Here is a 26,943-nt window from a genome sequence, read left to right as displayed (position 1 = left end):
CTTTGCATGGTATTTTGACCCCCGCAGTATATTGAACTCCCTACCATAGACCTTAAATTTCAAAATTTCTAGCTATTCAAACTCCTTAACATAGTTATAATACTCCTACAAGTAGTTTGTATGCATTAAACATATTGGAAAAGATATTTTGAAAATTTTAATTTGCCATGGTATTTTGACCCCCCTGCGGTATATTGAACCCCCTACTATAGACCTTAGATTTCAAAAATTCTAGCTATTTAAACTCCTTAATATAATTATAATACTTCAATAAGTAGTTTGTATATATTTAACAAACTGGAAAAGATATTTTGAAAATTTTACTCAGCCATGGTATTTTGACCCCCTTGCGGTATATTGAACCCCCCTACCATAGACCTTGAATTTAAAAAATTCAAGCTATTTTAACTCCTTAACATAGTAATAATACTCCAAATAGTAATTTGTATGTATTCAACATGCTGGAAAAGATATTTTGAAAATTTTACTTAGCCATGGTATTTTGACCCCCCTGCTGTATATTGAACCCCTACTGTAGACCTTAAATTTCAAAAAATTCTAGCTATTCAAACTCCTTAACATAGTTATAATACTCCTACAAGTAGTTTGTATGTATTTAACAAACTGGAAAAGATATTTTGAAAATTTTACTTACCCATGGTATTTTGACCCCCCTGCGGTATATTGAACCCCCTACCATAGACCTTAAATTTCAAAATTTCTAGCTATTCAAACTCCTTAACATAGTTATAATACTCCTACAAGTAGTTTGTATGTATTTAACATATTGGAAAAGATATTTTGAAAATTTTACTTTGCCATGGTATTTTGACACCCCTGCGGTATATTGAACCCCTACTATAGACCTTAAATTTCAAAAATTCTAGCTATTCAAACCCCTTAACATAATTATAATACTTCAATAAGTGGTTTGTATATATTTAACAAACTGGAAAAGATATTTTGAAAATTTTACTTTGCCATGGTATTTTGACCCCCCTGCGGTATATTGAACCCCCTACCATAGACCTTAATATTCAAAAATTCTAGCTATTCTAACTCCCTAACTGAGTAATAATACTTCAATAAGTAGTTTGTATGCATTTAACATCCTGGAAAAAATGTTTTGAAAAAAATTAATTTCCATGGTATATTGACCCCCCTGCGGTATATTGAACCCCTACTATAGACCTTAAATTTTAAAAATTCTAGCTATTCAAACTCCTTTACATAATTATAATACTTCAATAAGTAGTTTGTATGTATTTAACAAACTGGCAAAGATATTTTGAAAATTTTACTTACCCATGGTATTTTGACCCCCCGCAGTATATTGAACCCCCTACCATAGACCTTAAATTTCAAAATTTCTAGCTATTCAAACTCCTTAACATAGTTATAATACTCCTACAAGTAGTTTGTATGTATTTAACATATTGGAAAAAATGTTTTGAAAAAAAATAATTTCCATGGTATATAGACCCCCCTGCGGTATATTGAACCCCTACTATAGACCTTAAATTTCAAAAATTCTAGCTATTCAAACTCCTTAACATAATTATAATACTTCAATAAGTAGTTTGTATGTATTTAACATATTGGAAAAAATATTTTGAAAATTTTACTTTGCCATGGTATTTTGACCCCCCTGCGGTATATTGAACCCCCTACCATAGACTTTAAATTTCAAAAATTCCAGCTATTCAAACTCCTTAACATAGTTATAATACTCCTACAAGTAGTTTGTATGTATTTAACATATTGGAAAAAATGTTTTGAAAAAAAATAATTTCCATGGTATATAGACCCCCCTGCGGTATATTGAACCCCTACTATAGACCTTAAATTTCAAAAAATTCTAGCTATTCAAACTCCTTAACATAGTTATAATACTCCAATAAGTAGTTTGTATGTATTTAACAAACTCGCAAAGATATTTTGTAAATTTTACTTAGCCAAGGTATTTTGACCCCCCCTGCGGTATATTGAACCCCTACTGTAGACCTTAAATTTCAAAAATTCTAGCTATTCAAATTCCTTAACATAATTATAATACTTCAATAAGTAGTTTGTATGTATTTAACAAACTGGCAAAGATATTTTGAAAATTTAACTTTGCATGGTATTTTGACCACCGCAGTATATTGAACCCCCTACCATAGACCTTAAATTTCAAAATTTCTAGCTATTCAAACTCCTTAACATAGTTATAATACTCCTACAAGTAGTTTGTATGCATTAAACATATTGGAAAAGATATTTTGAAAATTTTACTTTGCCATGGTATTTTGACCCCCCTGCGGTATGTTGAACCCCTACTATAGACCTTAGATTTCAAAAATTCTAGCTATTTAAACTCCTTAATATAATTATAATACTTCAAAAAGTAGTTTGTATATATTTAACAAACTGGAAAAGATATTTTGAAAATTTTACTCAGCCATGGTATTTTGACCCCCCTGCGGTATATTGAACCCCTACAGTAGACCTTAAATTTCAAAAATTCTAGCTATTCAAACTCCTTAACATAGTTATAATACTCCTACAAGTAGTTTGTATGTATTTAACATACTGGAAAAGATATTTTGAAAATTTTACTTTGCCATGGTAATTTGACCCCCCTGCGGTATATTGACCCCCCCTACCATAGACCTTCAATTTCAAAAATCTTGCAATTCTTACTCCTTAACATAGTAATTATACTCCAATAAGTAGTTTTTATGTATTTAAAATGCTGGAAAAGATGTAAGAAAAAAAATATAATTTCCATGGTATTTTGACTCCCCTGCAGTATATTGAACCCCATACCATAGACCTTGACATTCAAAAATTCTAGCTATTCTAACTCCTTAACTGAGTAATAATACTTCAATAAATAGTTTGTATGCATTTAACATCCTGGAAAAAATGTTTTGAAAAATAAATAATTTCCATGGTATATGGTCAATACTGGAAAAGATATTTTGAAAATTTTACTTTGCCATGGTATTTTGACCCCCTGCGGTATATTGAACCCCCTACCATAGACCTTAATATTAAAAAATTCTAGCTATTCTAACTCCATAACTGAGTAGTATACTTCAATAAGTAGTTTGTATGCATTTAACATCCTGGAAAAAATGTTTGAAAAAAAATAATTTCCATGGTATATTGACCCCCCGCGGTATATTGAACCCCCTACCATAGACCTTAAATTTCAAAATTACTAGCTATTCATACTCCTTAACATAGTTATAATACTCCTACAAGTAGTTTGTATGTATTTAACATATTGGAAAAGATATTTTGAAAATTTTACTTTGCCATGGTATTTTGACCCCTCTGCGGTATATTGAACCCCTACTATAGACCTTAAATTTCAAAAATTCTAACTATTCAAACTCCTTAACATAATTATAATACTTCAATAAGTGGTTTGTATATATTTAACAAACTGAAAAAGATATTTTGAAAATTTTACTTAGCCATGGTATTTTGACCCCCCTGCAGTATTTTGAACCCCTACTGTAGACCTTAAATTTCAAAAATTCTAGCTATTCAAACTCCTTAACATAGTTATAATACTCCTACAAGTAGTTTGTATGTATTTAACATACTGGAAAAGATATTTTGAAAATTTTACTTTGCCATGGTATTTTGACCCCCTGCGGTATATTGAACCCCCTACTATAGACCTTAAATTTCAAAAATTCTACCTATTCTAACTCCTTAACATAGTAATAATACTCCTATAAGTAGTTTGTATGCATTTAACATACTGGAAAAGATATTTTGAAAATTTTACTTTGCCATGGTAATTTGACCCCCCTGCGGTATATTGACCCCCCTACCATAGACCTTCAATTTCAAAAATCTTGCAATTCTTACTCCTTAACATAGTAATTATACTCCAATAAGTAGTTTTTATGTATTTAAAATGCTGGAAAAGATGTAAGAAAAAAAATATAATTTCCATGGTATTTTGACCCCCCTGCAGTATATTGAACCCCATACCATAGACCTTGACATTCAAAAATTCTAGCTATTCTAACTCCTTAACTGAGGAATAATACTTCAATAAATAGTTTGTATGCATTTAACATCCTGGAAAAAATGTTTTGAAAAATAAATAATTTCCATGGTATATGGTCAATACTGGAAAAGATATTTTGAAAATTTTACTTTGCCATGGTATTTTGACCCCCTGTGGTATATTGAACCCCCTACCATAGACCTTAATATTAAAAAATTCTAGCTATTCTAACTCCATAACTGAGTAGTATACTTCAATAAGTAGTTTGTATGCATTTAACATCCTGGAAAAAAAGTTTGAAAACAAATAATTTCCATGGTATATTGACCCCCCGCGGTATATTGAACCCCCTACCATAGACCTTAAATTTCAAAATTACTAGCTATTCATACTCCTTAACATAGTTATAATACTCCTACAAGTAGTTTGTATGTATTTAACATATTGGAAAAGATATTTTGAAAATTTTACTTTGCCATGGTATTTTGACCCCTCTGCGGTATATTGAACCCCTACTATAGACCTTAAAATTTCAAAAATTCTAACTATTCAAACTCCTTAACATAATTATAATACTTCAATAAGTGGTTTGTATATATTTAACAAACTGAAAAAGATATTTTGAAAATTTTACTTAGCCATGGTATTTTGACCCCCCTGCAGTATTTTGAACCCCTACTGTAGACCTTAAATTTCAAAAATTCTAGCTATTCAAACTCCTTAACATAGTTATAATACTCCTACAAGTAGTTTGTATGTATTTAACATACTGGAAAAGATATTTTGAAAATTTTACTTTGCCATGGTATTTTGACCCCCTGCGGTATATTGAACCCCCTACTATAGACCTTAAATTTCAAAAATTCTACCTATTCTAACTCCTTAACATAGTAATAATACTCCTATAAGTAGTTTGTATGCATTTAACATCCTGGAAAAAATGTTTTGAAAAAAAATAAATTCCATGGTATATTGACCCCCCTGCGGTATATTGAACCCCCTACTATAGACCTTAAATTTCAAAAATTCTACCTATTCTAACTCCCTAACTGAGTAATAATACTTCAATAAGTAGTTTGTATGCATTTAACATCCTGGAAAAATTGTTTTGAAAAAAAATAATTTCCATGGTATTTAGACCCCCCTGCGGTATATTGAACCCCCTACTATACCTTAAATTTAAAAAAAAACTAGCTATTCAAACTCCTTAACATAGTTATAATACTCCAATAAGTAGTTTGTATGTATTTAACAAAGTGGCAAAGATATTTTGAAAATTTTACTTAGCCATGGTATTTTGACCCCCCTGCGGTATATTGAACCCCCTACCATAGACCTTGAATTTCAAAAATTCAAGCTATTTTAACTCCTTAACATAGTAATAATACTCCAAATAGTAATTTGTATGTATTCAACATGCTGGAAAAGATATTTTGAAAATTTTACTTAGCCATGGTAATTTGACCCCCCTGCGGTATATTGAACTCCCTACTATAGACCTTGAATTTCAAAAATCCAAGCTATTCTAACTCCTTAACATAGTTATAATACTCCAATAAATAGTTTATATGTATTTAGCATACTGGAAAAGATATTTTGCAAAATTTTAAATAGCCATGGTATTTTGACCCCCTGCGGTATATTGAACCCCCTACTCATAACCTCTAATTAAAAAAAAATTAATAGCCAATAAATTGTAAATTAGATTATCTGCAATACTATTTCTCAAAAACAGGGGGGTTCAATATACCGCAGGGGGGTTCAAAATACCATATGTGAAAAATGACCCCGGGGTCAAAATACCATGCGGTATAATGACCCCGGGGTCATTTTACCGCATGGTATTTTGACCCCGGGTTCAATTTTTAGGGGGTTCAAAATACCATATGACACCGGACAGTAAATCAGTCTTTTTTTTATGTCAGGATTTAATGTATAATACAATCATGACAAGACAGCAATATTGCAATAGAATAACAACAAATTTTTGTTTGCATAAATTTAGGATACCAGCATGTCCTAATTTTATTCAAAATATTGATACGTAACAAAATTTCAGTAGTTTTGATACCTCCAGCTGACTTGTACAACAAAATTATTTGACCGCATTACCAAAACTGACCATATGTGCACTTTAATTTGTAAATCTATATACACCATGACATACCCGCATAGTATTAATCAGCCATATTTTTTATGTCAGGATTCAATGTATAATATAATCATGACAATGGACAGCAATATTGCAATTTAATAACAACAAATTTTTGTTCGCATAAATTTAGGATACCAGTGTGTCCTCCTTTTATTCAAAATATTGATACGTAACAAAATTTCAGTAGTTTTAATACCTCATGCTGACTTGGAAAACAAAACAATTTGACCAAAACTGATCATATGTGCACTTTTATTTGCAAATCTATATACCCGCATACCATTGTACCGGGCGCCTTAATGTCTTTTCCTGGCGCTCCTGTTCACATTTTAGTAATACCGTAAATGTACACGTAATCAATAATATTAGAAAACTATTAATGCAAAAAATATTCTGAATAAATTGAGAATGTCAGAATTTCATCTCTTTATTCACAATAACAGTCACATCATATATATAGGAGTTCATGACGGTGTACGTGTAAAACAAAACTATTATGCCACATCATCAAAGTACCAACACTGACATGTCTGAATTCATTTGTACTATTTACAATGATTTAATAAAAAAAAAAAGTATACGAGGTTCTCTTCTTGGAATCTATTATGTCGGTTGATTGATTTTGTTTATAGTTAAACGTCAAGTGGCAACTATTTCATTAAAGTGCGCATTGAGTATAATTTTAGGACGTCCCATATAAATATCGGCAATGACAAATCTCTCGATAAATCTGACGAATTTGACGAGATTGTTGATAGTTTTACCACACCGTATGCTTACGGACACTGTACAATTTCTGTTAGAATATTCTGCGGGAAATAGAATAGTAAATCCAATGCAAACAAGTTGAATATCAATGAAATATCCATGCAAGTATAAATTTATGCATAAAGTAAAATTTAGGAAGGGACAGGTAAACAACGGGGAACGAAGTAACGTAGACAATGTTGCCGATATCCCGTGATATAAGAATAGTGTTCCGATGCGTTGGATAACCTTTCTATCCGCCTTCTAATAAAAGAAACCTCTGTGTGATCGTATAGGTGTCAGACCACCAATTATAAATCCCTATCTGTTCAACCAAATTTTGCAATTTTCACAGCTTTCTAAAATTTTTACCTTAGGCCACACCAATTTCATTTCTTGTTCTACGGATTTTCGGACTCCAAAAATTGGGGCGAGCGAGCGATTTGAAAATTTTAATAAAAAAATATTTAATTTGAAATTTTATGAGGCGATGCTTAAAAAGTAAGGGCGAGCGATTATAATTTTTTTTGTAAACATAAAATAGTAGGTTTTGACTATATTAAAACTTGATTTATCACTTGCACCTTGACATTTCTTTAATTTATGAAGTATTTTTCCCTGTTCAACAAGAAATAATTGAATAATTAAATCTGGTCTATGTATGTGTGACTGACAATGAGACAATTCTCCATCCATGTCATAATCAGGTTCAGAACAACCCCTTAATGTTATGAATATCCCTTTTATGAGGGGTCAAACTATTAAGGTTATAATATATTTTTTTTGTAAAAACACTTTAAGTACAAAAGGGCTTATATTTTCCCAAAGAACTATAATATTTGGTATTAAATGGTCAAAACATGTCCAAGAATTTTGTAATATTCCTGGACTTTAACCATGTTAACACATTTACTAAAAACAGTTGAATATTATTCAAAATAAGTGGACCCATATCCCTCTTTTCATTTGCTTTTAGAAAAGTTGTTTAAAATATAATGTATTTCTCATCTTTTTGAGTAAAAAAATCTAAGTTTTCAAAGGTTTTGTATAGTAGCACTGTACAAATCCTTAGTATTTCTATTTTCTTTTCTACAACAGACTGAACAGTAAACATGGTAAAATGACCCCTTCAAGGCCCTTGTCTGAGGGAGGGTTAACTTGTCCCAACCTGATAATAGCAAACATAGGTCAAAGTACGGCCTTTTACACAGTGCTTTGATCAAGACCAACCAGCAAGCTATAAGGGACCACAACTTAGTATTGTACACAATTCGAACAGGAAAACCAACGATCTAAATTATATTTCAAAAGGGGAAAATACCAATGAACCACATCAAAAAACGATAACTGCTGAACGACAGGTTTCTGAATCAACCAGGACAGGTGCACAAACCTGCAGCGGGTATGAACGTCGCCATACATTATAATTGCAGTTGAAGGCAAATCCTTCAGAAGTTCTTTGTACTTTATTTTAACAACGAACATTTTTTTTATAGGAAATATAAGTTAGGGGGAAAAAAACCAACGTTTTGTTCTGTACTGGTATTTCTATTTATATCGGAGCACTCCCGCTTGGAATAAATTGGTTACATGCTGAAACAATTATTCTCGCAGATATTTATAGTGTTGTGGGTTGCTGAAAGGTTTAAAATAGTTATATAATGGCTAGACTGTGATTTAAGAAAATAAATGTTGAGATCTTTATATAATATTTACAAAAAAACGGTGCGGGAAATGGACATGATTTCATTTCCGGATGCGGGAAGCGGGAATATAATAAAAATAAAAAAAATCTGTTTAAAAAAAAAAAGGTGCAGGCGGGTCCGTCGAACAAGGAATCAAATTGGTGTGGCCTTAAGTTTAACTTCATAGAAACCAGGTATATCCTGAATTGTACATGTTTCAGCTTTCTACATGCCAATTTTCAGCATACCTTTAAAGCCTTCTAACAAAATAACTGACCTTTAAATAGAAGTACTCCAAAACAAAAACCTGGTTTTCTGGAAATCTAAAATTAGCATACTATGGAGCGCATTAATCCTCAATTTTTAATGCAAACTCATAGACAAGTAAATTTTGGCTCAAAATGATCTAGATATATTTATCTTTCACCAAAAGTTTCATTTCTGCAAATTTGTTTGTTAGTTTAAGTAAACAAGGAAATCAAAAGCACTATTTTGTGTCAGAGTAGGTCTACTTTTACATACGTTCTAAATTGGACGGAGTAATTGGTGGTCTGACACCTATAGCCATTTTTTATTTATATAAGAATACATGTATATCAAATAAAAGAGAGCATTTGTATAATATCTAGTAGAGTCTAGCGAGTAAATAATAAATGATATCTGTGGAAAAACAATGCGAATGTTGAATTGTTTACATATTTTATTGAAAGCTCAAGTCTGATATGAAAACTCTTATAACGATAATCTGTCATAAGCAGACCTGTCCTCAGGTCTGGTCAATAGCAGACTTGTCCACAGGTCTGGTCAAAAGCAGACCTGTCCTCAGGTCTGGTCAGGAGCAGACCTGTCCACAGGTCTGGTCTGAGGCAGACCTGTCCTCAGGACTGGTCAAAAGCAGACTTGTCCACAGGTCTGGTCTGGGCAGACCTGTCCTCAGGACTGGTCAAAAGCAGACTTGTCCACAGGTCTGGTCTGAAGCAGACTTGTCGATAGGTCTGTAGCAGTCCTAAAAAAGCAGACCGTAGGTCTGGTCCACCAACGACGAAGTTAACTTGCTTGACTGCTTAAAAATTCTCAAGTTAACTTAGAAAGCAGTCAACAAGTTAACTCTAAGTTAACTTTTGTCAAGGTTAGGACCGCACCCATCTGTACATGATTTATATCAATTTAAAAACCTGTTTCCGAGGAAAAGCATATACTAGCAATTGGTCTGAACCATATTATATGATTGTTTGTTTTAGATACAACATATGTCTTCCTTCTCAAAGCAAAGTAGATCTTAGATTGTTTTGGCTATATTTTTGTGTTCTAATTTTGTCAAATGCGATTCAAGGTATGATTATGCCAGGCTTAATGCGTGGTAGTAAGCAAGAATGGATTAAAGCAGTAAGGTCGATGATACAAACTGGAAAAATATAACCGAATCGGTATACGAACAAAAATCAAAATGTTGAAAGCCCCATTCGAGTCTCCATGACAGATATGTTGTTGTCCCCGGCCGTTCTCCATGACAAGTATATTAACGTTGTTGTCCCCGCAAGTCTATATCAAGTGTTATTTTTATTAGTCGATGCCGCTGCTGATGAACTGATAGTATTCTACGGTAACATAAGTTCATCAGTCAGTGATTGGTACTAACAATCCAACTTAAAAAAGTCAATAGATGAATTTTGAAAATATAAAAAAGGTTCCCATTCCCTCAGGCAATTCTAATCTTAAATATCGCTTCATCAATTCAAAATATTTATACATTTCCCTTGCTTTCAAATATGTAGTTTTGACTGATCGTGATAGAGGTAAATCCATAAAAGCGTTTCTGACGCTTATAATTAATCAAGTAATATATTCTTTATGAAATTTGGGTATCAAGTAAAGTGAAGGAAAACCAGGTCCTTCAGCTAAGACAATAAAGGTTAAAATCAAAAGCGCGTTTCGAATTAGTAAATATTTTTATTAAGGGGCCAGCTAAAGCCCGCCTTCAAATTGTTAGAACCGATCACTAAATTCCAGTTTTGCTATGTGATTATGGACTTTCCAATTATATTTTCGTCTGCGTTCAGTATTTTTGTGATTTGACTTTTTTTGTATACAGATCTACTTATTTGTTAGTCCGAGATTACTCTGACGTCCGACGGCTGTTTAGCCAGACAAGCTGGGGCCGTGGGACGTCAGAGCTCGTTCCATATCAAAAAGTGGGTATTTGCCCACCCAAAATAGATGCGCTGCTTCCTCGCTTCTGGAGCCGACTAAGGGCCTTGGAATTATATAAATCGAGCACCAATCTCTTCAGTGTTCATTTATCTCTTCATTTATGTAAGTTTTACCTACCTGCCAAATCTTTATTTTTCTATATTTTAACATTTTTCACAAAGACCCATGATTTCTCCATGTTGACTTTCATTTTCAAAGATTATCACGTGACCGCGAGAAAACAGTGCAAATGACCATATTGTAACACCTCGTTTATTTACGCTGCAAGTTACCTAAATGTCCGAGAGCTGCCGATTGTAATCGTGGTCGGAACTAAATGATAGTTACCGATCTCCTGTAAAGGAGGTGAAAAACGTGGTTGTTTCTAAATGTTAAACATCGATCTCCTATAAAGGAGGTAACAAAATATAAATATTTGCATATTTGAGTCTCGAGTCCACGAAATCTCTCGTAACTTGACGTCCATTTGAAAGTGGAAGTCAAAAATGCAGAAATCATGGGTCTCTGTTAAAAATGTTAAAATATAGAAAAATAAAGGTTTGGCAGGTAGGTAAAACTTACATAAATGAAGAGATAAATGAAAACTGAAGAGATTGATGCCCGATTTATATAATTCCAAGGCCCTCAGTCGACTCCAGAAGCGAGGAAGCAGCGCATCTATTTTGGGTGGGCAAATACCCACTTTTTGATATGGAACGAGCTCTGACGTTCCACGGCCCAGCTTGTCTGGCTAAACAGCCGTCGGACGTCAGAGTAATCTCGGACTACTTATTTGTAAGTGTAGTTGGTTTAGTTCCAAGTTAGTTGTTAACCAATTAATATAATGAGATTTACAAACAAAAAACTGTTGTTTAGATTTTGTCCTAGGGGAACAATAACATTTTTATCTACGACCTCACACAATACCGTATGACAAAGTACAAAACTGGAAACACAACTGAAACTAACTTAAAAGAGCGGCTAAAGATACAAAAGGGGACATTCAAAGCAATAATGTGAAAACACCCACAATGACCTTGAAAAAAACAAAAATCCACTAAAACGGAACATTAAAAAACTAAAAACTGTCCAATAAAAAACCGTGGTTGATTCATTGCTCTTTAAGAGTAAGCAGATCCCCTGATCTGAGGTTTCATTCGAGAATTCTGCTCGACAATGCTGTTAACCGTATAAATTAAGTTCATTAAGGAAGTGAGGTCGTTGAGCCGAAAACAGTCCAAGTTCACCAATGGGTCTTCAACATATCGAAAATGTCCCCCATCTGTACACACGAAAAAACGATAAGGAAGAGTCTGGTATCAGAATATGTATATCAGAAGAAACTAAGCTAAATAACAATGATACGTATATTAACAAAGGACGTATTGTTTGACTTTTTATCGACATTAGTATCGTTGACACTAGGTTGATGCTGGGCAATTTAAATGTATGAGCTATTGGTCATTTCAGCTTTATCTGAGTCAACATAATACATTCATTGTAAATATATTGCAAGAGAAAACAAAAACTTATGTAATCTGCAAACAAGAACCGGAATATACAAAGGGTAAAATGAAAAGTCGTAATAAACTACCCAAATCATGTCAAAACAAGAAAAAAAGACAAACTACAGTCTACGAATGAGGGACTAAAGATACACAAGGACCGAAAGTCAAACTCATAGATCCAAAATAAACTGACGTCGCCATGGCTAAAAAAAAAGACAAATAATATTACACAAGACACAAAATAGAAAAAACATTGAAAGTGATATTTTTGAATAACCCGATAGAAAATATAATCTTCCCAATACTATAGGTTCAATGGTTATTATTCAAACAAGATCTGGCGAGTGCAACAAAGATGTCATGTGGTCTAGTGTGTTGGTGATGGCAGTGCATCACAGGGTAATGTTATGCGTCTAGTGTATGGGACTGTCCTTTGGATGTCTTATGCCGCTGGCTAGCAATATTTTTTGCGAAAAGAGAGCCGAGTGAGTAAGTCTTTCCTGCCAGTACATAGCCTCTACATTATCAAGACTTCAGCAGTAGCCTCCCCGCGGTAGCACACGGTAACTGATTGCAATAAATCAGGCGAATCTGTTGGGGATCTCGGAGCAGCAAGGGCCCCAGAAATGCAGTGTGTAGGCCCACTGGTATGTGGACACGCCCTAGCACTCATTAACCTTGCCCCAAATATGGGTAAAATAGTCGGCCAGGAGAGGGTCGCAGCCTGGTTAAGGCAACTTTCCTTAGAGAAGAAAACTCTAACATCAAAATCAACGGGTAGATCAGACTCGTAAGCCAAGGAAGGCATCTATCTTTTGGAAGGAAAACCATAAACAAATAACCCTGGTCCACCAGGTTGGAGGTTGAGCTAGGGGGTAATCTCCCCTACTCATAAAACAGCATCTGATTACGAAAACAAGGATTAGAAAAAAATTAACTCGTCTCGTAACATCAGAATACCAGCAGAATTCTGCACATATGAATGGGACTAGTGAAAGCCAACAGGAAGCTAGTCACATGAAAAGTATCCTGAATGCGAGAACCAAACTTAAATTGGGTTTTTGGAATGTCCGTACCATATATGAGGCAGGAAAACAAGCCCAAGTGTTAAGAGAAATGAAGGAAAACAAGCTGCACATATTAGGTATAAGTGAATGTAGATGGACAGGGTTTGGCAAAAAACTTGACAAATACAGGAGACACGATCATATATTCTGGTAGAAACGATGACAAACACCAGGGGGGAGTTGCCATCATCCTCAACAAATCATCTTCTAAATCACTCATTGAGTATAATCCAGTCAGTGAAAGAATAATAACAGCAAGACTAAATACAAAACCTATAAAGACATCAATCATCCAAGTCTATTCTCCAACAAATGAAGCTGATAAAGAAATTAAGATAGAATTTTATGAAATGCTTCAAGCTGAGATAGAGAAAATCCCCAAAAAAGACCTAACAATCATCATGGGAGATTTTAATGCTAAAGTAGGGCAAGACAACAGTGGTTTTGAGAGAATAATGGGAAAACATGGCTGTGGGATCATGAACGAAAATGGAGAACATCTAGTAGACTTCTGTGGACTGAACAATCTTGTAATAGGTGGAACATTGTTCCGACACAAGGATGTCCATAAGCTGACCTGGGTATCACCTGGAGGCAGAGATAAAAACCAAATCGACCACATAGCAATTAATTGGAAATGGAGGAGATCCTTACAGGATGTGAGAGTAAGGCGAGGCGCTGATGTTGGAAGTGACCATCATCTTGTCACAGCAAACATCAAACTCAAACTAATGAGAGCATCAGAACCTTGCAGGGTACAGAGATTCGACACAGGGAAACTCAGACACATGAAAACCAACCATGACTTCAAATTAGAACTGAAGAATCGCTTTCAACTCTTAGAACAACTAAAAAGTAACAACACTGAAGAAAGTGAAACAGTAGATGAACAATGGCAAGAAGTGGAAAATCTGTTTAAAAAGACCAGTGAAAAAATATTGGGTTTCAAACGCCAAAAGCACAAAGAATGGATCAAACAAGAGACATGGTCGCTGATTGACAACAGGAAAGAGCTAAAGAAAAAGATCTGCAACACTCACTCTGATAGACTAAAAGACAGACTAAGGGACCAATACTCTAACTGTAACAAGGACGTTAAGAAAGCCACCAGAAAAGATAAGAAAGATTTCACCGAGGGATTGGCTCTAGAGGCTGAAAAAGCTGCGTCTGAGCAAAGAATGGGCGACCTTTACCAAATTACGAAGAAACTTTGTGGTCAAAAAAGAAACACCAACATGCCAGTAAAAGACAAACAGGGTAATCTAATAACATCTGAAAGAGAACAAGAGAATAGATGGAATGAGCACTTCAAAGAAGTATTAAATAGGCCAGAACCAGAAACAACAGCAAACATACCCATAGCAGAGCACGACCTTGAAGTAAATATAGAAATTCCATAAAGATCGGAAATTATCAAAGCAGTAAAGAGTCTTAAAAACAATAAAGCTCCAGGAAACGATAAACTATCAGCAGAACTATTTAAATCAGATCCAACCTTAACAGCAAACATTCTTCATACATCATTCAAAAAGATTTGGCAAAATATCAAGATACCGAAAAACTGGTCAGAAGGTAACATCATAAGACTGGCTAAGAAAGGTGATCTCACAAACTGCAACAACTGGAGAGGAATCACCTTATTACCAATTCCAAGCAAAACTTTCACCAAAATCTTAATAGACAGAATTAAAACAGCAATTGATAACAAACTCAGAAAAGAACAGGCAGGCTTTAGAAAAGGAAGGAGTTGTTGTGACCACATATTTGTGCTACGAAACATCATTGAACAGTGCACAGAATGGCAGAGACAATTAATAATCAACTTTATAGACTTTGAAAAAGCCTTTGACAGCATACACAGAGAAAGCTTATGGAAGATTTTACGATGCTATGGAATACCAGCAAAAATAGTACAACTTATCAAAATGTTCTATACAGAATTCAGATGCACTGTGGGAACTTCATCAGACATCAGCTTTCTAGTAAAATCTGGAGTTAGACAAGGCTGTGTTATGTCTTCCCTTCTATTCATTATAGTTGTCGATTGGGTAATGAATTCCACCATCAGTAACAGCAACAACACAGGCATTAGGTGGACTCTTTTTAACTACCTAGAAGATCTGGACTATGCAGATGATCTGGCCTTATTGTCGCATCTAGAAACACACATGCAAGACAAAACCACTAAGTTACAAAAGAATGCAAGTTTGATTGGATTAAACATCAACATCAAGAAATCAGAAGTCATGCCTCTTAATACCACAGAGCCTCCTTTAATAGATTTAAATGGAACACCCCTAGACTGCACTTCATCTTTCACCTACTTGGGCAGCATAGTAACATCTGAAGGAGGAGCAGACAAAGACATCAGAGCCAGAATAGGAAAAGCAAGAACTGCATTTTTAAAACTAAGACACATCTGGAAGACAGGCAACATCAGTAAGAACACCAAAATAAGATTATACAACAGTTGTGTACTAGCAGTGCTACTATATGGGGCGGAATGCTGGAGAATGACAGAAAAAGACATCAACAAGCTCTCCAGTGTTCACAACGGTTGCCTTAGAAAGATCTTAAGGATATTCTGGCCGCGTAAGATCTCCAACAAAGACCTCCATGAAACAACAGGATCCAACAACATGGAGACTTTATTGAAGCAGAAAAGATGGAGATGGATTGGCCATGTTCTAAGAAGACCAGCAGAGGACTTGACAAGAGTAGCCTTAAGATGGACACATGAGGGGAAAAGGAAGAAAGGACGCCCCAAAACAACTTGGAGAAGAACAGTTGAAGCTGAAATGAAAGAACATGGAATCAGCTGGGGTGTAATAGAAAAGAAAACACAGAACAGAGATGAGTGGAAAGAACTAGTCCTTGTCCTATGTGCCCCCGGGCATAATAAGGACTAGGTAGGTAGGTAGGTCTATGTCACAAATACTAAATATATTTTTGTACAACTTTAACTGTTTAAAAGGACTATCTCAATAGATAAAAACCATTCTACTTGATAAGAATGAGTGGAGATTAGGCGAAGTCTCAAAAAGTCAACAATGTCGGCCGAATCGTTTGTTAATAACTATATTATTAAAAACTCCATCAGGCAAAGGTGACCTAAAAATTATTAGCCTTTTATTTAGATCCCTATTGATCATAAAGCTCTCCATATGTTTTTTTCTTCAAAATATTTAGGTTTGAGTGTTCCTGGTAATGATATATGCAGAATAGCGCTTGGAACACATACACTTAATGTTGAGAGGTCGATCCTTTTCTTATTTTAAAAGTACTTTCAAATATATTCAAGATGGATTGAAAAGCTTTAGAAAACATAACACTGTAACGACATTTCACATTTTGAACGTGGCCTAGACATTTGACAAGATCCTTGGTCCTCAATGTCATTGAAAACAATCAAAAATTCTGTCCTTTTGAGTTAACTGTTATAAAACTTAATGGCGCCTCAAATATTTACCGTATTATTGTATGCTCCTTCGGGAAAAGAAATGGAAATGGGGAATGTGTCAAAGCAACAACAACCCGACAATAGAGCAAACACCAGCCGAAGGTCACCGATAGGTCTTCAGTGTAGCGAGAAACTCTCGCACATGAAGGCATCCTTCAGCTGGCCCTTAAACAAATGTGTATACTAGTTCAGTGATAATGGACGTCATACTAAACTCCGAATTATACACAAAATTGTTTTTAATGAGAAGTCCGAGTCCGATGTCAGAATATTGAACAAAAGAAAATAAACAAAATGACAAGAATGCATAAATAACAACAGACTACTAGCAATTACTGACATGCCAGCTTCAGACCTCAATTAATATCAAAGCCAAAATATGCAACCTTAATGACCTCTCCCTTTCCCCAATTTCGTATTTTATACATTTTGCTGCCTGTTCTGTTCTAGGATGAATCCTTTTCAGTGGTAATCATTTGGTGTGTCTTCTAGCATGTTGTAGTCTTTTAATTGAAGTCTGCTGAATAACATGTGCAGTTATGACTTTGAATAAATTTTGCGATTTAGCGAAGTGAATCGATTAAGAATCTGATTTTTTTTCGTTAGCATCATTATAATAGTCTGCAGCCATTCTTTCATTTTGCCATTTGGGGTCTATGTTTTTTGTCATGACGATATTCACCTTTCCACTTTTGTATCTCCAGATGTTTAAACCGTCAATATGGTTATGTGTATCTGGTTAGGGATATGAAGTCATTCTGAAATGTCTGATTATATAACTTGTAAAACAGTAAATTGTGTACCTTTTTCTATTGTGTTTTCCAGATAGGCTTGCATATGTTTAGTTATACAATGTTGATACAGGACAACTGATTCCAGAAAATAAGTAACAATGACACTGAATATATATTTACTAAATTTCAACATAAAAGAGAGGCAAAAGATACCAACAGGACAGTCAAATTCATGGATCGAAAATAAACTCACAGCGCCGTGGCCAAAAAAGGAAAAGACAAACAGACAACGAATAGTACACAGGACTACAAATAGAAAACTAAAGACTAGGCAACACGAAACACACCATAAACTGGTGGTGATCTCAAGGTGCTCCGGAAGTGAAGCAGAAAACCGCTAACACTTAGGGATATATTCTACAAATATGTTGCAGAAATAAAAGGGAAACATGTTTAATGCCCTATTGTATATAAAAAAAAGAACACAAGTTTACAAATATCGAACACAGTGGGTCCTACTTTTAAAACAATGACACCACTAATATTTTAACTATTATCGTTAAAAAGGTAAACACGAACTCGGTGAATATCAAACCTACTTCACAATTTGTTTATTTACAAAGACTCGTCCTTTTCATTTTTCTTATATCTTATTGTAATAGGCAACATAATACATGCATTATTTTTAGAAAATGATATCAATTTAAATTCGATTATTTATAGTTTAAAAAACGAAACAAATATATCTTGTAGTGTCCTCATTATTGTTTAAAGTTTATTTAATACAATTTTTCTTTTTTACTTTGAACAAGAACTTTGAGCAAGATTGTGTTTTGTTCATGAAGTTGATGTATATATTGTCACAGAAAATCAGTAGCTGAAATACACTTTTTTACTAGCACAACTTTACTAGATTTAATTCTACACTAGAGGAATTCATAGCATGGCATGGTATTCACACATGTCTATAGTTAAAAACTAGAACCGTTTACCTCAGGATTTCGTTGGGTGTTGTGCTGTTATCTTATTGACACATACATCACATTTTTGCATTAAACGCTTGATTAACATGTAAAATACATATATTCTGAAAAATGTCTTTTAAATTGTCTATTTTCGATTCAATAAAACTTCGATAGACAACTTTGTTTTTTAATTTAAAAAACCGACTACTGGAAAATAATCAGTATGCCTATGACATATTGATAGAAATGTCACAGTTTACATTAAAAGATAATCAAGATATACACTAAGAATTATGACAAGAGTCATGTGTAGTACAGTGAAAAACATTGCCAATCGAGTTAAGATTGGAAAACAATAATTAAAGCATATTTAATTTAGCAATGTATTATACAGAAAAGTGAATTACACATCGGTAAAGATTATACACAATAAGAACTACCATTTGCACGTTATACAGGCTATCTGTAACGTTTTATTTTCACAATAACAATCATAAAATATTGTAAAAAGAATGATAACTCGAATTATTTTTACTCTTGTATTGTGACTAACGTCAGTCTTCAGTAACAAAACATATATTATGATGAGTTTTGAAGCGACGAGATGTTCTGTGTTTTTAGCAAAACAAAATGAATGTTTGCAATTATAACAATTGCACATATAATTTCCTGGATTTAAAATAAAATAATATGCATACTTTTGTAAACCCATTAAATATTATTGAAGAGAAGTGAAAGGTGGAAAACAGTAGACTGATGTCTACAATTGAAGACAATATACTTTTTTATTCAATATTATTTTACAGATATTTTTACAACTTGATGCCTTTTGTAAAAGATATCAAATTTTTGTCATTAACACGATAATATACCATTAGTGTTATAAAACCATTTTTTTCAAAAGAGGGACGAAAGATACCAAAGGGACAGTCAAACTCGTAAATCTAAAACAAACTGACAACGCCATGGCTAAAAATGAAAAAGACAAACAGAAAAACAATAGTACACATGACACAACATAGAAAACTAAAGAATAAACAACACGAACCCCACCAAAAACTAGGGGTGATCTCAGGTGCTCCGGAAGGGTAAGCAGATCCTGCTCCACATGCGGCACCCGTCGTGTTGCTTATGTGATTACAAATCCGGTAAATAGTCTAATTCGGTAGGTCAAATTCATGATAGGGAAGGGGATTGTAGTTACGACGTAAGGAACATATCCGATATCATTTGTGAAACGGTTATTCCATAACGGTCAACCAACTCGTGATGGCGTCCGTTAAATTTACGAAGGGATGATTTCAACTTCACCATTTGGAACTCTTGGTTTAATAGCTTCCTTGTGAGCAGTAACCCTCTATCAAGAAAATCATGATAGGAAATGCAAGCACGGGAATATCGTATCAATTGGGAGATATATACCCCGTATGCAGGTGCTTCTGGAATGTTGCTACTTAGAAATGAAAAGTTCACAATTGGAAAGCTGAAATCATCTCTTTTGTCGTAAAGTTTTGTCTTCAACCGACCCTCTTTGTCAATTTCTAGATGTAAGTCAAGATATGAAGCCGACTTGACTGTATCTGTAGTATCCTTTATCTCCAATTCGATGGGATAGATGCGATCCACATAGTCACCAAATTTTGAATTGTTCTGTGAAAGAACGTCATCTATATAGCGGAAAGTAGAGTTAAAGGATATTGCTAACTTCTTATCTTTCTTCCTAAGAAGTTCCTGCATGAAGTCAGCCTCATAATAATAAAGAAACAAGTCAGCAAGTAGAGGGGCACATTTTGTTCCCATTGGGATGCCGACAGTCTGTTGAAAAACACGTCCTCCGAACGTAACAAATATGTTGTCAATCAAGAAATCAAGCATCTTGATAATATCGGTTTCAGAGAATTTTTTGTTTGAATCAGAATGATTCTTTACAAAGTATGATTTATCCCTCCCTAAGACAAGATACTTGTATCTACGTTGGCCATTCTTTTTTATGAAGCAAAGTAATACCAACTCTTTTAATTTGTCTTTTAGTTTGGAATGTGGAATACTTGTGTAAAGAGTAGAGAAGTCAAATGTTTTAATACTGTTACAAGATGAAAGAGAGTTAGATTGTATGTACTCTAAAAGATCTTTGGAATTTTTAAGTATCCACATCTGATTCACGCCACCTCTACAATAGGCAGTTTCAAAATAACTTTAAAGCCCGTCTTTGATTGCTGATAAAATGGATGTTAATAATTTAGAAAGGGGTTTCGTGGAGCACTTGGAAGACCCAGCAATAAACCGTTGTTTGTAAGGACACTTATGTAGTTTAGGTATCCAATACAGTGATGGAAGATCCAGTTCTTCATCTTTGGTTGAAATACCAAAGGAACAAAGAACAGACCTATGATCATTATCCAGGATTTCCTCTTTGGTAAGTGTTGTGAGGGTATATGTTGGGTTTCCAAGTGAATTGTCTATACCTAATTCGTTTATCAAGCAATTAATGTAATGACTTTTACAGATAAAAACGATGTTATTTGGGGCTTTGTCTGCGGGGACAACAACATATTCATCATGGAGGTCAGATAGGTGTTTAGCAACATTTGGATCTTTGAAGATTGACGTAGCATGGGCATTGATGGACCCATTCAGTTTCTTAATTCTGATTTGTATTAACGACATCACTGCCTTTATCCATTCGGATAGAGTGTCTACGTCTTCCTTCTCGCGCTTAGCCCATTGCCTGGCATAATCCTCGACTGAATCCATCAAAATTTTAAAGTTGTGTTTCCAATTGATGGATTTAGGCTCACGATATTTCGGATATTTCGATTACACGTTTCGTAGAGAAGTGTTATTAACAATGTTAAGGTCACCGGTAATAACGTGGCCAGCAGAATATATGTGAATTGGGAACTAGCACAAGTGCAATCAGGAGGTTTAGACTTGAAGTCGTCAATATCGAGATCCTGCAAAACGCGTTTGTAATTGAAAAGTTTAGTTGCAATAGGTTTGGTATAGGTATAAGAAATTATTGGTACAGACTGGTCTTTAAAATAAGGAGGTATTTTCGATTGAACTAATTTATGATGAAGGATATTGCCTAGGTTGACGCCATCGAGACCTTTGTTGGCCAAGGAAAGATTTAGAAAAGATCTTTTCTCTTTTTCATCTTTTCCAATGCGAACTGGCTTGAAAAGTCTGTGACTAGCAATATCCGAAATTATAGCTTGTAGTTTGTATTGGTTTGAATGAGGGTTTGTAACAGTGGATTCCAAACATAAATTGAACAGAGAATGAAGTTTTGAAAGGGGTAATGAATAAAGTTTCGTGCGAATGTGATGAATAACGGTTTTTGTATGCATGGCAGCAAGTCATTAATAGAGACATCATGCAGAGAGGGTGATGTATAATGACGATGGCCATGACTACGTCTTCGTCGAGGAGTCGAGTTGAAAATATTGATTACATTCACCGAGTTACACGAAGGACTAGATAGAATACCTATACCATCAATTTTGTCATTGCAGCCATACGGTGTTGCAGTTCCCAATTGTCTAATCCAGTAGTCTTCTTTTTGTCTCCGGAGAGTCGTTGAAAGATTAGGATTGTTCGAGCTATGGTATATTTTTTCAATAATTCGAACTGTCATAGAAACGATGGAATGATCGGCCTGATTGAAATGTTGGTATAGAATGTCGTTAGCATTGAGGTTAATGTCTGATCTATGACCGCACATACGTTTGTTTAGCCTTCCTTTCGTTTCACCGACGTATACCAAGCCGCAAAGGTTGCACTCTAATCCGTAGACGACATTTATCGATTTACAATTCATATCATCGTAACTTCTGGTAAAATATGACTTCTTGGTCAAATTGCTAGTGAATTCAGTATCTGTAATTAAAATAGCACAAGTTTTGCAGCCTTTGGTCTCACATTTTGAAATGCGACAGTGTTGTACTGTGTCATCAAAAACCAAAATGTCTTTAAGGAGAACTGAACAAGGCTGTATATGTGTAATATTGAAGTTGTCACTAGGACGATGATCTGAATGAGTCGTGTTTGGGTTATTTGTCAAGTTTGGTGATGAGGGTATACCTGCCGTATCAGACGACACCGTGTCCATGGTGACGTCTGTTTCGTACCTTTTTATACTGGGCGACGTCCGAGCCAGTTTCCTGTTAGTTCTTCGTAAGTTCATGCAATAGTAGTTTTGCAACTGTTTTTCAACCTTCACACCGATGTTTTATTCGGACTTACTTGAAATGTTGACTTCTATAATACTTGTCCTTGTTGTTATTACTGGCTATGTATCTGCTAAAAGTTCTTGTGAAACAACAGACGGTAAGCACACTATAATAATCTATCACGGGAAGAGTCTTATCTAACCATTCATTTATATTTTAGTTAAAATAGAAACAACTTTGAAAGCAGTTATCAGTATGCTGAAAAGAACTTTGATGTGTTAGTAATCAGAATTTCAAATTAATTCATTTCGTTTTATTATTGAATATTTTACGATTTTGTAGGCCGATATGAAGTCAACGTAATTGGTAAGAGTAACCACAGTGAAACAATCCCTCCATTTATTGCATTTCATGCTTTCATGTCAAAAGACGTTCATCCAGGTGCTGTTCGCAGACTTGTGTTTGATGTGACAAAGTCAAACCAAAGAAAAGGCTACAACAGTCATACTGGAGTATTCACATGCCCTAAGACAGGGATGTACGTATTTGTCTGGATCATCCGAATCTATGCAGGTGAGCATTCCACTGAATTGATGATAAACGATTCTGTTTTCGGGTCGACATTACTACGTGTCAAAAACCGTGATGATGGATCAGTCAGTGTTACAGTTGTTGCACATGTCTCGAAAGGTCACACGGTTTATGTTCAGAATCGTTCAGCATATCCCGGAGATGGTAAAATTAGCAGTAACTTAAATGGTAAACCAACCTTTTAGGGATGGCTACTACAGTAGATAACATGTTCTTATATCAATCAAAATACATGTATTTTGAAATAGACTTTTTTTACTATGTGTGAATTTTTCAACTTCCTCATGTATATATTTTAACAGAGATTTTATTATTTTTTCAAATAAATAAAAAAAAAAATTAAAAAAAAAATTGATGATTACAGTTTAACAACAGGCTCAATGCTTAAAAGCCACAGAAGGCAATACTGGTTTAAAGCTGTAAGGTCTTTGATAAAAATTGGAATAGAATAACTGAATTGGTCTATGAACAATCGAGCTACGTCCAAATGTTGGCAGTCCCTGTCCAGTGTCCATGACAAATATGTTGCTGTCCTCGCACGTCCATATCAAATGTTATTTTTATTAGTCGATTCCACTGCTGGTGACCTGCAAGTCTCCTAGGATATAATTTTCATTGAAGTTCGGCATTTTTGTGAATTTACTTTTTACTGATAAAGTCTATAACAATCTTTTTTTTGTAAAAATTCTTTGATAGATTATGAAAATATAATAAAAATCAGGTTCCCACTCCCTCTGTTTATGTACCTTTCTAAACTATCACTCCTGTCGTTTTAAAGTATTTATACATCTCTCTGGCTTTTTAAATGTTGATATTTAATTGTTCTTGATGAAGGTGGTGTCTCGTTGGCCGAATGGTCTAAGTAGTTCTGTGTAATCACTAGCCAGTCAACACCGAGGTTGTGAGTTAAAACAACGATCGTGCAGATTCACTACACTACAGTCTTAACTGACTAGGATTGCCAGTTTTCCTATCAAAAGTCAATAAGCGTTATCTTCCTCCACCAATAAATACTGACCGTCACACAATAGCCCAAAAGCTTTCTTTAAAAGTGGAGATAAAACACTGAAATCAAAAATAAAATCTTTCAAAAAATAAAATACTAAAATTTAACAGGCTTTGTAACTGTGACCGTTTTATCTACAGATGTACTGTTTTGTAAGTGTCTTTGGTTAGGTTTCCAAGTAATTTGCCAGGAAAATAATATATTGAAATTTAAAAAAAAAACAGTAATTGAGATTTTGTATTTAGGGAACAATAACATACTCTTCGTGGAGGCATAACAAGTGCAGAACAAAATATGGGTCTTTTGATGCAAACTGATTGGTCATATATAGAAATAAGTAGATGTGGTATGAGTGTCAATGAAACAACTCTGCATCCATAGATTATAATGTGTAAAAAGTATTAAAACATTATAGGTCAAAGTGCGGTGTTCAACACAGAGCCTTGGCTCACTCAGAAAACCAACAAAGAGCCCAAAATGACTTGTGTAAAAACAATTCAAACAGGAAAGCCAACGGTCTAATCTATATAAAACACCAGAAACAAGAAATACTAATAAACCACATCAACAAATGACAAGTCAACCCTTGATGAACATGCTTCTGACTTTATAGCATAAACCTATTAAATAAAGGCAACAGTCGTATACCGCTGTTCAAAACTCATAAATCCATGGACAAACAACAAAATCGGAGTAACAAACTAAAACCGAGGGAAACGCATTAAATATAAGAGGAGAACAACGACACAACACTAAAATTTATCGAACATTTTATTGCTCCGTCTTTAGTTTTCTATTGTTGTGTTTTGTTTACTGTTATATGTGACTTGTTGATTTTTCGTATTTTCCAATACCACTTTCAGTTTGTTTTCGACTTCTTAGCTAAAATGTTCTTTTAACACCTTTTGCCCCTCTTCGCATAGTGTTTACACATCCCAATTGATACGTTATGCTAGAGAATATTCTCACTATACCGACTTCATATACAGAGGTGTGCTCCTCACTCAGTAACTGCTAGAACAGAGTTATGAGGAGGTAAGATAAAACATAACACTCTGTAAATTTTATGGACACCATCACGAATTGGTTGATCTAAACGATGTGTCCGTGTTTAAACTAACTAACGACATTTTAACTACGTCTTAGATTATGGTTTAAAAACTACGTCGTCTGTCGAGTTTTCATGGTTTTTTTTTATTATTTAAATTGTTCACAGAATGGATGTTCCATAGATCACTTGGTAAATCATTCCACAGAACGTCTGCTGCTTTGTCGAATCTTCTTTCCCCATATATTTTAGTTCTTACACGTGGGGTTGTGTAAATCAGGGCATTTTCAGATCTAAGTACTCGCATTAGTTTGTATATTTGAATGAGTTCTTGTGGGTAGCTGTTTGCCTCCTCGTGCTAAGCCTTGAACACATACACAAGAATTGTATACTGTAATCGATATGTCACGGGCAGTCAATGGAGAGACTTGAGGATTAGTGTTTTGTGGTCGTACTTCCTCTTCCTTGTAATGACCCTGGCTGTTGGGGTTTGGACTCGTTGTAATCTTTGACAAAATGTTGTTGGGAGTCCATACAGTAATGTATTCCCATAATTTAAAAAGGTTACAAAACAGCATACTAGCGTTTTGCATGCTTTTTCGGTAATAAATGGTCAAATTCGTCCAATGTTTCTGATCTAATTAATGATTTTCTTACGCACTCAGCATCACTAACAAAGTTTCCACCAAAGGAGTAGGTTCAGTAAGACCCCTTTTTGGCCCCAAAATAAAGCAGTTTTACAAAGTTGTGAAAATGTAATCTTTTGGCTATTTACTGGAAAGTAGAACGCTTCTGCTACATAAATATGGGCTGTTTTTGCCAATTATCCCGGGCATAAAAACAATGCCGTATTTGGCGAAACCTTTTCAACTTTTGATCTTCAGTGCTGTACAACTTTGTACTTTTTTCACTTTCGATCTTTTATATCTGGGCGTCACTGGTGAGTCTTGTGTGGACAAGGCGCGTTTTTGGCGTATTGAATTTTAAACCTGATGCTTTTTGTTATCTATTAATCATGTTTTCTTTGTCTAATATGTTCTCCTATTTATTTGTATTGTAGTCCTGTAATATTATGTTGTCATTTCAATGTTATATTTAACTTTGCCATTAAAGTGCGAGGTTTGGCATGCCATAACACCAGGTTCAACCCACCACTTTTATTCCCCTTTAAAAGTGTCCTGTACCAAGTCAGGAAGATGGTCATTGTTATATTATTGTTCGTTTCTCTGTGTGTTGCATTTTAACGTTGAGTCGTTTGTGTTTCCTCTTATTTTTGAGATATTGAGATAAGACGTGGCACGGTACTTGTTTATCCCAAATTCATGTATTTGGTTTTCATGTTATATTGGTTAGTCTCGTGGTGTTTTGTCTGATGCTTGGTCCGTTTCTGTGTGTGTTGCGTTTCGGTGTTGTGTCGTTGTTCTCCTCTTATATTTAATGCGTTTCGCTCGGTTTTGGTTTGTTACCCCGATTTTAATTTTTGTCCATGGATTTATGAGTTTTGAATAGCGGTATACTACTGTTGCCTTTATATATCGGGTACTAGCATCATAAAGTCATGCTAAATTACTAAAATCTTCAAAATGCTATCATTTTAGTTAAG

The 26,943-nt window shown here is 34.6% G+C and overlaps 1 protein-coding gene and 1 pseudogene across 1 annotated transcript; both read left to right on the top strand.

The window, feature by feature from the left end:
• The first annotated feature begins 12,986 nt into the window (after window positions 1-12,986).
• Window positions 12,987-16,273, top strand: LOC134705754 (uncharacterized). The gene is made up of 3 exons (XM_063564471.1): window positions 12,987-13,087; window positions 13,519-14,743; window positions 14,897-16,273. The coding sequence occupies exons 1-3, from the start codon at window positions 12,987-12,989 to the stop codon at window positions 16,271-16,273; spliced, it is 2,703 nt and encodes a 900-aa protein (XP_063420541.1).
• Window positions 16,274-22,770: 6,497 nt separating this feature from the next.
• LOC134705753 (uncharacterized) lies at window positions 22,771-23,489 on the top strand (annotated as a pseudogene).
• Window positions 23,490-26,943: the final 3,454 nt, after the last annotated feature.

This window comes from Mytilus trossulus, chromosome 2 (assembly GCF_036588685.1).
Source record: "Mytilus trossulus isolate FHL-02 chromosome 2, PNRI_Mtr1.1.1.hap1, whole genome shotgun sequence".
NCBI lineage: Eukaryota > Metazoa > Mollusca > Bivalvia > Mytilida > Mytilidae > Mytilus > Mytilus trossulus.
Note: the sequence above shows the minus strand (reverse complement) of the source record. Positions and strands in the feature narration are given on the sequence as shown.

Coding starts and splice junctions, on each gene's coding strand:
- LOC134705754 (XM_063564471.1), top strand. CDS start 12,987: ATGGGTAAAATAGTCGGCCAGGAGAGGGTCGCAGCCTGGTTAAGGCAA. Junction 13,088..13,518: donor TCAACGGGTAGATCAGACTC/GTAAGCCAAGGA, acceptor ATATTCTGGTAG/AAACGATGACAAACACCAGG. Junction 14,744..14,896: donor TAGCAGAGCACGACCTTGAA/GTAAATATAGAA, acceptor TCATTCAAAAAG/ATTTGGCAAAATATCAAGAT.